We start from the raw sequence: 14,345 nt of genomic DNA, 5'->3' as shown, positions 1-14,345 counted from the left end.
GATGGTGGCACGGTTGCATGTAACTATAACTGTGCTTAACCCCTTAAGGACACATGACATGTGTGACATGTCACGATTCCATTTTATTCCAGAAGTTTGGTCGTCAAGGGGTTAAAGAGATCAACACGCTATACTGCTATTTACTGCTGCAGTTTTAGATTTACTACATGCATGCATAAATGACAAGGTTTACTGTAAATAGTGGAACTACTTCTAACAGGTAGAAAATGAAAGCAGGATTGCTACAAACTATATGGATTCAGAAAATGTGTTTTTTTAAATGGGAGGCCCTAAAATGTAATATCATCAATCCTAAGGTATTGGCAAAATGATTGCAAATTATGCAGATTTGTATATGTATAGATTTGTATATGGCAAAATACACTAATGGGCTGCCATGTTGACAAACATGCTTATAACCTTCCCTATGGAAAAATACGCTTATATCTCGCTCGATGGAAAAACATGCCTATGACCTGCCCTATAGAAAACACGCCTATAGTCTGCCGTGTGGAAAAGCACGCTTATAGCTTGCTCTGTGGAAAAAGACGTTGATAATCTGCCATGTTGATAAACACGCTTATAGCTTGCCGTAAGGAAAAAACACGTGCCATATGAAATAATTAAAATATTTTCTGTTCTTCTACTAGATTATGTCATTACAGCAGGAAACTATCCATGTGCCCAATACCAGGCTTAGTCTATCAGACTGGAGGATAAGAATGACTATACCGCACCCTTGAAATATATTTAAGGGTATCATGGGTATCGATTTTATTCTGGCCTCTATTACACATAATGCCATACAATAATATTGTGCAGATACCGTGCCGTGGGCCACTGATGCTGACATTATTTACCTTATCACTTCGGCAGTTATTGAGGCCCATGTTGTTAATGGACAGCTTGCCGTCCATACTGTGAGGTTGATGTTGATTCTCTCGCTGGATCTGTTCTCGCATTTTACGAGCCTCCTGAATAGCTTTCATGACTGTATCCTGGTCCCCAAACAGGGAGGGAGAGTTAAGACTTGAAAGAATATCTGTAGTAAACAGATACAAAACATTGTTACAAAACAGGACGTGAATTCTTGCATATTTCTTGCTTAACCCTGGCATTCAGGGGGTTAACAATGATAATTTTTTTTACATTTCTCTAGGTCACAGACGATTATATAATAACACTTTTCATCATTGTCAGCCTGCTAATATATATTTTAGAAATGGAAATATTTCAGAATTACATATTTATATATATAAAATAGATTTGTATTAATATGTATTTTTATATTTCCAAAATAATATGTTACTTTTATACTTTAACTTATATTACAGAACATAACATTTGAAGTTTGAGACATAAACATTTTAAAAAGTGTAATGTAGACATTCAAAACCATCCAATCTTTTCCAGATTATGACACAAACAAAGTAATCTACATAACGAGAGAAATACGTAATATCACACAGAGATGCCGATATATTGATGATATATCTCTCCAGAACATATGTTATAACTAAAACTCTGTGTGCTCTAGTAGCCTGGACGAAGATAGAGGATAAAGACAGGACGATAAAGGGCAGATTTTTTTTAATCTTGTCAAGGTCACTTATGATTTATACTAAGTGATGCCAAAACTTCGCACAGTAACTAGGATTAAATGAAAAACTTTTACTGGCAAATATAAGTTTACTTTATTGATAACCTTTTTAAAATATTTTTTAACTAACATAACATCTCACTCTGCCAAAATTCCCTAAATGTAAGTTCCCTTCTCAATTTTAAACTTTCTCCTTCATTACAGATATTATATCAGTTAGGATGTATTGCCATTGTGTCTTGGTCTTTATATCAATGTTGGGGATTCTTTGTCTCAATATCTATTTATGGAATAAACTTTTTCATTACAAAAAATTAAAAAAGAAACTAATAAATTGGAAAAAGTAATTATTAACAGGCTCTCTACTACCTGTAATAATCTATGAAAAAGATGGTGGAATATTCTAAAAAATATCATTATAACAGGGAAGATGGCTGTGTGACTGCGGGGATTGCATGCTAGTTTGGGGGCTACTTAAAAAGAGTGATTCTGGACCAAAGTTCTAAAAGTGGGACACTCGCCATGGAAACCAATGGAATGATCCATTCTTAGAACAAATAAACAGAACAGAACATCTGTTGTTACTTTTGAAAAGTAGAGAATCAAAACTTTCCTTGAAGCAAAATTTTAAGGTTTCTAGTGTGACCTAACAAGGACCTCCATTTAATTTGTTTGAATCAGAAATAATTCCATTCTGCTAGAAACAAACTTTTCAAATGATTTATATGCAGATTCTATGGACATTTTTGCAGAAAAATAATTTGAACGTTTTTTGTTTTTTTTTAACAGAATGGAATGATTTCTGATTTCTGTTGATGATTTACACTCCAACTGTCACTTCTCCTGGTGGTAATGATGGAGCTGTATGTAACTATTACAGTGAGCTGTACTATAACTGTACAATGAACGTCGGTTTCATTAAGTTACCTAGGGAGGATCCTCTGCCGAGCGTGCCACCAATTGGGCTGGGAATACCACTTTTATTGGATAGGCTTATGGGGCTTGTTTTACTACCCGAAAATAGGTTTTGCGTAGGGGATGTGGGGGATTTCATCGGCTCAGCCGTCTTCGGTCGTGAGGATAAGTTCAGAGGCTGCACTGCTTCATCCTGTAAATGGTTACACCAAGAAAACAGAGAACAAAGCACTTAGTTTACACCTCCGAGACAATAACATATTCTTTGGAAACAATAACAGAAGAGGCTAATTATCCAACTCCTCGAATAAACCACCAGAGGACAACTCATTAATTTTTATGAGTTAACGCCTATATTTACATCAACAGAGGCTTTACACAGCTCTTTTCACAAAATTAAAATCCGAAATTAGTTCACATTATCATTCATTTCCTAATGTGTTTTCGAAGATCAAAACTAACCTTGGGCATTTCTAAAGAATTACGTACAAGACTTGTAGTGTGTTTTCTTACACCTCTTTATAATGGAAAATCTAGTGATCTGTATTCAGACAGACAAAAAGGCAGACGGACAGGCAGACACTTAGGCAGAGCATTGCAATAAAGGGGAAACTGTTATTGATTAATACTTTATTTATATAGCACTAATGTTTGTACTCAGCACTTTACAGGTTACATCACAGTAGAGGGAGGTACAGTAAGTGCTGTAGGTATACAGTATATGTATATTTTATTTATATAGTGCTAGCAGGTGTACTCAGCACTTTACAGGTTACATTACAGTAGAGGGAGGTACAGTAAGTGCTGTAGGTATACAGTATATGTATATTTTATTTATATAGTGCTAGCAGGTGTACTCAGCACTTTACAGGTTACATCACAGTAGAGGGAGGTACAGTAAGTGCTGTAGGTATACAGTATATGTATATTTTATTTATATAGTGCTAGCAGGTGTACTCAGCACTTTACAGGTTACATTAGCGTAGAGGGAGGTACAGTAAGTGCTGTAGGTATACAGTGCACTTGACAGTAGTAGTATTAGCAGTATTTGATATAAAATACATTGAATAATGTAATGTACATTTTATGAAATACAGGCACAAAGCATTTGTTATATATGTTGTCATTGGGGGGGATATTCCGGTTGCAGTTAGTACTACATGTTTTGTTAATAGATGTATATTTTGAAACATTATTATTGCTAGAATACATTAACGAGTGTGTAAATCTTAGCGTTTAACACAGGACTGTCCACTCATGTCTCCCTGTTGCTTGACATCAAACTCATCTCATCAGTTCTGGAACGAAGAACAGTCGGTCACTCTGAAAAGGAACCGACTTTTTGTGTATATAAAAAGTGCACGTTGCTTTGTTGTACAAAATGTCAGCTGCAAATCCCATCTGTGCCTTGTTACAAACCGATACAGAGTTATATAGTATGAAAATAGAATCTTTTATTAAAGGGAAACCCATAGCCATGGGAGATTGTGATTGATTGGCTTATAAAACGTGTTTCAGACACTTTGCTCAGCCTTGAAGGATGGGTTCTAGCGGAGTTTTCAAGATGAACTGCGTAAGAAATATGCAGAGCCACACGTGGCAATTTCTGCAATGCTTGAACCCTGCAGTCGCTGGTGGGCGGCTACTGCTCCTTCCATCACTCAAAGAATTGGGCAAAATAGACACTTTGCTGAGCAACGAACAAGGAATATACAAAAGTGGAAAATGTCCAAAAATAAGTTTTGTTAAGGTTAGAGACACATGTTCAACGGAACACACAGTTAAAAAAGAAAAAAGAAAAAAATGTAAATAATTTTTAATAGAGTCAAAGACCGTAAAAAGTGTTTTTACAGTTGTGCTTTTAGCTTTTATAACCGGAGTGGGAAGATTTCTTGGCGACTGAAGAATAAACGTCCAGGCCATATTCTGTTGTTTGAATTTTACATCTATTCGACGAATGGAGAGTCATTAAAGCCCACTGAGGGCTCTCTCCAAAAAAAAAAAAAAGTGTGATATTTATTTAATATACAATTTGTGTCTGGCTTAGAACATTACAGTTTAATTGCCGGTATGAGCCCAGTATATACACTGCATATATTTATATATATATAGATTAAATTCTCTTTTCCTTGCAACTATTATGGATTAAAAACTATGTGATCTAGCCCACTACTGAGAAAGACTAAAGACAGCAAATCCCAGTGATGTACCCATACAAATGATGTTGAATATGCTTCTGTTTTGTGGGAAAGTCTGTGTTAGATATATGCACAGTGTCTAGCGAATCCTTTGGAAACTCAATTTGTGTGACTCTTTTCTTGTGGTTAATGTGTGAGCTGAATTCTACATTACATTCACTTAATCCGACAGAGTCTAAATATCTCCCAACTGGGTGGAACAGGAAATGATCAGTGCGCCATTCCTGTATAAAAGAGAAATCAAAGCTAAAAAAAATAACCAGAATTTTTATTCCGATTCGTTCCTTCTGATGTACACAGTTACATTTGTCTGAAAGTAATTCTCACATTTGCCAGTGTCAGGTTAAAGGGGATATTCCTCCAGAAACAGGAGAGGACAGTGCGAAAACGAGTTATATCCAATCACCTTTGGTGGTACAACCAAGAAATTAATCTATTATTCTGCGTCGGCTTAGAGCCTTTCATATTGTAAGGCAGCCATTATTCTTCTTATTGTTATTATTCTGCTTGTTATCTCGATTCTGTACCATTAAAATATAGTTCCTCCTACTCCACCATACTGCAATGATCATTTAAACCTCAAAACATTATCATTATTATCTTACCACCACGTACCATGGTGCTGTACAGTTATGGGGATTACAAACTAGCTGATATTTTTTGGTAGACATGCTTTACAGGGTGTGAATGGCCAACGCGTTACAGGGAGTGATTGGTCTTTAAACTCATTCTTTCTCTTCATGTGCGTGATTTTGTGACTGAGTGACTGGGGGAAATTCTGGAGCAGATAGCTAAATGTTGAGCAATCACTAGGGACATTCACTGGGTTGCTGTGGCGATTGCTCCACGTTACCGATTTCTCACAGAATTACTTTTTACACATATTCCATACTGGACAGGTGTTTTTTTTTGTGGTTTTGCAAATGTTGAATCTCCCATTTTTATGACTGCATGTGCATTTGTCTCGTACCAAGTAGTCTGGGGATCAAAACTCGAAAACTTACAAAAAACTATTGTGAAACTTGTGCAGAAGGGTATGTTAATTTACAAGTAATTAATCAAAATGTATGTAATAAAACGCATATTAAAAATGAACAACATAAGTTCTAGCTACTTTTTATGCCGTCTTTCTTCATACCATTTCTGTGGATGTGCAAGGGTCTCCCACACCAATCCAATATCTAGTGTTCGGTGATTCTGACACTAACTGAGCACATACAGTATAAATCACATGTGTACAGTAGGTCTCAATTACTTTTATGAGCAGAAATTTATCACCAGCTTTTTTTTTTAGTATATATTTATTGGCTTTAAATGGTTTTCATTAAAAAAGACTATTCATTTCTTACTCACATAAATATAAAAAAGAAAGAGCCAAATAGCGTGGGCCTATGGTTTAAGTGCAGAGTTGCCATAGTTCGACCAAACATTAGTGTTTCAGTGTTAAGTATATACTGTACAGAACATCTAATATGAGACAGACCTGAGCCAAATGGATCGTTCCCAAGCAAAACCCTCGCTGACTAATAGTTTCCTTGGTAACGTAAAGCACATATCTGCCATATGTAGCGATGGTGCCAATCCTTATTGGCCAAAAGACTTTGATTACCGAGTGGGCATACGCAGATTGCTTGGGGGGGGTTTCCCTCCAGAAATTAAATTGTCTGATAGTTTTCCGTTACTTTTATTATACATTATGTGTTAAAATTGTATCCTCCTCTTCTGCTCCTCCGCAGAAAAGAGAGCCCACGTAGGGACTTTAAGATGTTGCTTGAATTAACCCTCAAACTTCCAGTCTGGTTTTTACATTTACATTTTAGGTTATAAACCTGGTTGAGCAGGGCCTCCTATACCTCAATAATTGCAAAATGCTGCGGAATATGTTGGCGCAATATCAATGCTAATAATGATAATTAGAACACTTAGTTTGGGACCCATTCATGTGTTGACACCGGTCTGTGTAATGGCAGGGAATGACATTTCTTAGTTAATTAAATAAACACTTTTTATCAACAGATGTAAAATCTGTCATTTAATATGAGGACAGATAAATAACAATAGATTTTTTTTTTATTTCACTAACATATTAACAAGTCGTGGGTGGGTATTCCTAGAATGTGTACCGGTAAATTATGTAAAATAAGGGGCTGGGACTGTGACTTTAACTAGGATTTGTCCCTTTTTTAGAGTTTACAAAAATGAATAAAACATTTTAAATCCCATATAACTGGTGTTAATCTTTTTCATGAGATGCTCTGTTTTCTCTTAAACACTTAAACATCACAATCCACTTCAGACAAGGCACAACCAGGGCACATATTGCAAATGAAGAGGAGAAAGAGTAACATTGTTTCACTTCTCCTCCATTGTCTATGCTCTCTCTATACTGACTGCCAGGTGCAAATGTGCGGCGCTTATAACAATGACTGACAGGGAGCTAAGATGGAGGCACCCAGATACATAGTAAAGAGCTGTGGATGTATTTATTTTATACTTCGAACCACACAAATACATATTTGTTAAATATAGGGATAAGTAAACTTAATATTAAAAATTCAGGGAAATGACAGTTCCTCTTTAAACACACAAATGATCACACACACACATACAAATAAACAAACACACATATGATCATTTTTTATTTAACCCCTTAAGGACCAAACTTCTGGAATAATAGGGAATCATGACATGTCACACATGTCATGTGTCCTTAAGGGGTTAAACAAAAAGGTATCCAGGTCATCGATACCTAAAATTTAAAGGCTTTTTATGGGTTTTTTTTTTGTCTGAAACAGACATTGAGATAATTTCACATACATGTGCAAAATGAGACGTGTCTGCTATGCTTGCTACGGCAGAGAGAGGCTGACAGAGATATTACAAAGTCATAGCAGTAAGAAAAATAATTAAGTTAAAGCTGTATTCTGATTGGTTGTTTTGTGCTTTTACACAATCACTATACAGCTGGGTAGAATTATGGTAAGTGACCCGAAAATGCCAGAATAACTCCAACTGGCAGAGATCATAGCAAAGGCTTCTGGGAATTGTATTAAATCAGAACTAAAACTCCCTGAAAACCCTGTTTTACCGGCTGTGAGTGAATAGTCTTTATTATTACAGGTGTGAATGTATACTATATTATAAATGCTTTTATTAAAGTAAAATGACGTTCCTATTGATTTTATTTGATCAGATTTACACGTTCCAGAGAGTTGTATTATAGATATCTCGAGAATGTTTGGATTGGTGGGAGCCTTTTATTTTACATGTGATTTGCATACTTTATATATTTTTTCAGTAATATGTGCATGAGATTTATTTTATTCCCCTCTTTGTGAATTAGCAAGCCGTTTCATATTGTGAGCAGTTAAATTGGTTGCAATAGCTTTTTCATGACAAAGTATGCTAAAAATATAATACGGTAGTACAACAAACCGTTTTAACCTTAAAAGAAGACATCTATAGCAAGCAATATTTATATAACCTAGTAATTGTTGTGTGCATACATTCAGTGCTAGAATAACACAGCTGTCAGACAATAACATCTTTAAAATATATGTTGTTATAATGGGGTTTATTTACTAAGCAGCTGCCAAATGAGCAGAACATTTGTTTACTATTTGTGACTATTTTTTATCCAAATTGTTGCAAGCAAAATTGACGTATTACCACGGTTTGCTGTTTGTTGAATAAATCATTATGAACTTAAAAGGCAGATGGAATGCTGAGGAGTCTTTTTAAGACGCTCCAATCATATATTACAGTAATGACCTAGCAGTCAGGCAAACCCCTCTAACGGCAGGTGGAGAATTGAGGGTGCAACCTGAGTTAAATAAAAAGTGCCAGTCAGTGGTGAGCACCTGCACAGGAGAACTATGGGTAAAAATAGTTTTAGAACAGAGGCACAATTGTTAATAGCTCGTTAAACATAATTGAAAGATCCAACTTTGCCACTGCTTTCACTTCACACTGACAGAGCAAATTGTATGATACCCAGAACGAAACAGATCTCTGAAAAAATACACAAACTCCAGATATTTACCTTAACCTGTACAATAGGGCTGGTCCCTCTCTTTTCACTTTTCATGCCAGTAGGAGACAGTGTCCCTGTGGAGTTGGGCGGCTGAGGGGTAGACGGCATTTTTGCTGCAGGGGATACTTGCATGCTGGCAAGCTGGGCCTGGGCTGCATAGAGTTGCTGGAAAATAAATCACACGTAGAACATGTTAGATAAATAAAGATATTTACGTACACACCAATTCCTTTGTTAACTGATGTTTTAGCTACGTTCCGACATAACGTATCTATTTTAGGACTTTGTGGTTTGAGCACTTCCTGTTTAGCGTCTAAATTAATTTTTCAAACTATATACAAATGTTTAACTTTATACAGCAGCGCGGCACCTTGTACACCAAAAACAAAGCATTGGCTGTCATTAGATGCATTGTAAATACATATTAAACATGTAACAAATTTCTATTACACACATTAAAAATAATGCATTTTAAATTCTTGAAAGGGTAGAATTGTACAGTTCAATCCAAGCAGGTAAAAAAAAAAAACAGGTCATTTAAATATAAAATGACATTATGAGAAGATCTCAAAACATTATTGTCTTAGAGTGTCTAATACAAATGTGGGATGCAGGTCCTAAAGGGATGCAGCCACCAGCAACATTCCGTTGGTTTCTATTGCGACTGCTCCACATTTAGAACACTGCCCCAAAGCTCCTGATTTAAAAAATAAATAAATTGGGGGTTTAAAGACTCTTGTGGCATAGGAAAAAAAATCCAAATTAAACTGTGCAGTTCTTTAAGAAAAACGAAAACACAGACGATGAAAAAGAGGTAATACAAATGCTAAACGTGCATTTTTTGTGCACTTCTCATACCCTAGTAACCAGTCCTCCGCACCTGGAGAAGATTTCATTTATTAAAAAAAAAGTTAGAATTTATTTTGGGTTTTTTTCTAGGTTGCTACCACGAGGTTGCTAAAAAGCAGGAAATTCATATTTAATATTAAGAACAGCAATCTTTCTGTAGACATAATAATAAAACCAATACATATAAATACAGCAATTCTAAGCAGACGTTTTGCCATATGTAATTATGAAAAAAGAGGCTTAATAAAGAATAATTTCGAAGGGCCAGCTGTGTTTAAGTCATAGTTGCTGCTTACTTTGGATAGTGTGTATCTGGCGAAATGAACACAATACAACACGCAGGGGAGCCTGGTCTGAGGCTACATTCCTAATGTAAAGTGACAATGGGGTGTTAATGGACACGGCTGACGTAACGGTACAATGGCTTACAGCAGACACATCGATTCCCTGCGCAGGTAACCAGTTGAGAGCTGTATTATTTTTGGAATAAGCCATGAGTAAACAGGGTTTGTCACAGTCTGATCAATTTAAAAAGAACGGACAACTAAGTTTTAATATTTAACATCAAATAGGCAAAATTCAAAAAAATTATCCTAATTTTTTTGCACATTGATTTTGTGTTGATCATAATACACTGTCTAAGAAATAAATTACAAAATAAGGCCTTGAAGTCAATCATGTATGGCCTTTAGTGAGTTCCATACAAAGGGGGTTATGTATTTAACTATGAATTGGGAAGAACAGGCAGAGAAATTCCACAAAGAGTCAAACCAGAAAAATAGTTTTAGTTTTAGTTTTAAAAATGATCTGAAAATGTGTGTAATCACTGAGTGCACTTACCAATCCACTGAGGCACAGGCTGGTATACAAGCATTGGATTAAGAAATGTTGCATGTTATTGCTCACTCCCTCTCACTCACACAGGTAGCTAGCCCCCCATCACTCACACAGGTAGTTAACCCACTATCTTACTCACATGTATGTAACCCCCTTGCTCACTCACACAGGTAGGTAACCCCTTCACTCACACGGATAGCTAACCCCTCTTACTCACAAAGGTAGCTCACTCACACAGGTTGGTAACCACTCTCACACAGGCAAAAAAAATTCCTGTAACTCCCACAAGTAGCTACCCCCCACTCACTCACTCACTCAGGTGGCTAAAATAAGCTTTGGTCTAAATGTCCAAGCACTTGAATCCAGACCGCGATTAGTGATAATGGGCGTTGCCTGCCTGCCTTGTTCTTTGGGAAAAATATATAATCAAACTATAAAATGTAGTATAAACCGATCTCAGACATCAGCGCCAAAGAACATAAAAACTGAGCTTCATGTCACTGTCACTCACTCAATCTGAGCCCCAGTACTTGGTGGTAGGAACAGGGGCGTGCGATGTGACACGGGAGACCCTTCACGAATGTTACAGCCTCACAGTCTGCATGACTCATCAGTCATATTCTGCTCCAAAACCCACAACATTCTGCCACTGATTTCATTACTAGAAACAGGTCAGATTGTGACATATATAAATCCACGACTCATTTGATTCAAAGCCAAGAGTGTGCGTTAAAAGCACTTTAAATCCCCTTGGGAAGAAATTATATTTAAAAAAATAAAGTATTATTACCTGCTTTGTAATATCAAATATTTCCTATTAAAAATTAATATTAAAAGAACACTCCAGACACCAAAACAACTTTGTTAGAATGGAGTTGCTAATGTGCGAAAAGGATCCCAGTTGCTGATTTACCTACAGAGGTTATGCCATTAACGAATGGTTTAACGCCAAAGTCCTGAATCCGGCACTTGTCAGCTCTGTTAAACTATGTCCGCCGCCATCTGAGGCTTGAATCTGTAAGACTCGGACTCATCAGAAGTTCCCCATTCCCAAAACAGAGTGACAAATGTACATATTTTTTCATTCTGTTTTGTGAATGGGGAGCTACATATAGCCTGAGAATGTGACCTATCAGTGGCTACCAGTCCAAGTCTTCCTGATTCAAGCTTCGAGGAGCAACTAATGTAGGTAGGCAGAGCTGACAGGTGCCAGATTCAAGACTTTGGGGTTAAACTGTTTGTTGAACATCGTGAGGTAAGCAAGCACTAGGTCCTCCTTACACCATAATAACGTCATTCTAATGAAGTTGTTATGGTGCATGCAGTTTCCCTTTATAATGTTACTCCAAGCATCATAACCACTACAGCCCACTGTTGTACTTATGATGGAATGAGCACCCTGGTCCCTTTCATGGTAATAAAACAACATTTTGTAACAGTTTGCACAATTACCCGGGTCCCCGCTGGACAGTCCACTATGGCTGGAAATGAGCATGCAACTTCTGCAGTGCTACAGAAATCAGATGCCGATCACGTTAGCCATTCGTTGGCTGAAAGCGTCAGTTGACTGCTGTCAGCAAGCGAATGCAACTCATTGGCTGAGTGCTTAGAAATATGTAAAGAGTAGACATTAACCAGTCTGGAACTCTTCTTCCAATTGGGCTAATGCTGCTTCAATGATGCTGTAACAGGTGTAACAAAGGGGTTAAACTGTATGCACAGTATTTACAGACTCCAGACACCATGACCACTTCAAATCACTGAAGTAGTCAGAGTGCTTGAATTAACCCTTTAACATTGCTTGATAAAGGGGGAAGATGGGTGGAGAAATGGTTAAATGAAAGGATGGATGGATTGGTGGAGGTAGGGACAGGTGGATGAAGGGGTGGAAGGATATGTTAATTTACTGGCTGACAGATGGACAGACAAGATGGGCAACCTACATCAATACACTGGTCACTAGGTGGGCTGACAGCCAGCATGTCCGGGTTACTACAATGATGACAAACCAACAAGCTGAATGTATAGGAATCTAAAAGCCAGAATTACAACTCAGCCTTGATGTGCCTCCCCAAATAATCTTTGTGATTTCAATCAGTTTGCTTCACAGTTTTTAAATCCTGTAGCTGGAGCAAAGGCTTTTGAGGGTGATGGCATGGTCTTTTGGTTTATCTTTCTAAAGGTCAACTATATTTTACATGTACTATCTTTGGACAACAACCTTGATCTGGTTACTTGGTGGACTGACAGTCATCATGTCTGTGTTACTTCATGGATAGAAAACAACCACGATCGAATGTGATGTTACTCAGTAAACTGTAGCGAATAAACTCTTTTTCTTTCCCACAGATTAAGAAACATTATTTTAGGATTATATATAACAAACATAACAAGAATTTGCAGGTATGATCATTTGTATCAAGCAGTAGACTGTATATTCTTTAAAATGTAATATATATATAATCTTCCAAATAGGCAGCTGCACTCACAGATTTTAAAAGTCCCAAATTTATTGATTAAATGTTAAAAGACGATCAACGTTTCAGTCCTGCACAGAGGACTTTCATCAGGATATATATCATTTAATGAAACTGTACTAATCATTCTTTGTTTTACTGGTCACAGGAAGCAATGGTAAATGTCGAATGGGTACAATACACTTTTGAAATAGATCACAGAATCTTGAAAGCACTAATATGCAACTTTTCCTCACAATACATTTTTGATCTTAGCTTTTTATTATGTAAATTATTTTCCCCCGTGTTATTAATGTCCTAAAACTACTGCTTTGAGGAATATATTTTTCTCTAAAGTAAAAAAAAAAAAAGTCTATTGAGACCTAGTTAAGAAACCCTATTTGCCTGTCTTCTAAATAACATATGCAAATATGTAATACTTTATTTATAGCTAAAGGTTCAGTGATTGAGACAATGAGTAATTGGCTTTCAGAAGAGAGCAACCAAAGAGGTGATTCTAAGGGCAACTGGAAATATTCATCAAGGGAGCTGATATGGTTCCATAGCTAAAATGCTAAAAAGGAGCTTTGTTACAAATAATGCAACTAATAATTATTCCCTAATAGGATACTACACACATTATTACTATTAAAGGCTTCCCAATTTATTGCTGATATTATAGCATACTCTACAATCTCTTAGTATATATAGCTCACAGGGAAGCAGGGAGAGGGCGATATGATAAAAAGTATTGGGGTGAAAGCCATTAGCATGTACAGTTTGAAGGGGAATGGGGAGGGGGACAAGATATCAAATATTGGGGTGAAAGCCATTAGTATACATAGCTTGTAGGGGAATGGGAGGGTGACAAGATATAAAGTATTGGGGTGAAAGCCATTAGTGTGTACAGCTTGAAGGGGAATGGGAGGGGGACAAGATATAAAGTTGTGGCGGAACCAACCTTGCCACTGTGCACTGGAGAAGCCTGGTTGCTTGCCTGCTTCCTTTAGACTATGGCCCGGCAGTTAAAACCTTTTATTTTCCCTGCATAAAGGCTTATTCGTGCTTTTCTGCTGGGGTGTTTGGTAGATTCAATCTACCGAACAAAGTACCGATCGATGGACCACCTGGGAACTGGAGTGTGCCGTCAAACGAACACGTGGCGGCGGCCATCTTAAACTCCTGAAAAGCGGTGTTTTGCCGTTGAGTGTCTGGAACTAAAATCGGACACTCAACTAGGCAAACACCGCTGAGACCTCCAGACTTCCGTGGATTCGTGCCGAAACTACCGAACGAGCCGCCGTTCGGTAGAAAGACTAATGCTAACATGGGGATTCTAACGAACACAAGGAAACCCACGGATGGCAAGCCGTTCGGGACTTTTTATAACACTAACAGAGACCAACCGCAAGGCCAAACCTCATGGAACTATTTTCGGTTAGTTAGATTTTTAGAGG

General features: G+C 37.1%; 1 protein-coding gene across 6 annotated transcripts in view; it reads right to left on the bottom strand.

Annotated features, from left to right (window-relative positions):
- Positions 1–14,345, bottom strand: part of SOX6 (SRY-box transcription factor 6) — a 380,567-nt gene that overhangs the window by 49,943 nt on the left and 316,279 nt on the right. For all 6 annotated transcript variants that reach the window (XM_063437585.1, XM_063437584.1, XM_063437583.1 and 3 more), the window contains 3 exons: positions 8,756–8,911; positions 2,528–2,708; positions 861–1,042 (listed from right to left, as the gene is read on the bottom strand). In XM_063437585.1, the coding sequence (XP_063293655.1) occupies positions 861–1,042; positions 2,528–2,708; positions 8,756–8,911 (519 nt within the window). The remainder of the gene's footprint in view (positions 1–860; positions 1,043–2,527; positions 2,709–8,755; positions 8,912–14,345) is intronic.

This window comes from Pelobates fuscus, chromosome 12 (assembly GCF_036172605.1).
Source record: "Pelobates fuscus isolate aPelFus1 chromosome 12, aPelFus1.pri, whole genome shotgun sequence".
In the NCBI taxonomy this organism is placed as follows: domain Eukaryota; kingdom Metazoa; phylum Chordata; class Amphibia; order Anura; family Pelobatidae; genus Pelobates; species Pelobates fuscus.
Note: the sequence above shows the minus strand (reverse complement) of the source record. Positions and strands in the feature narration are given on the sequence as shown.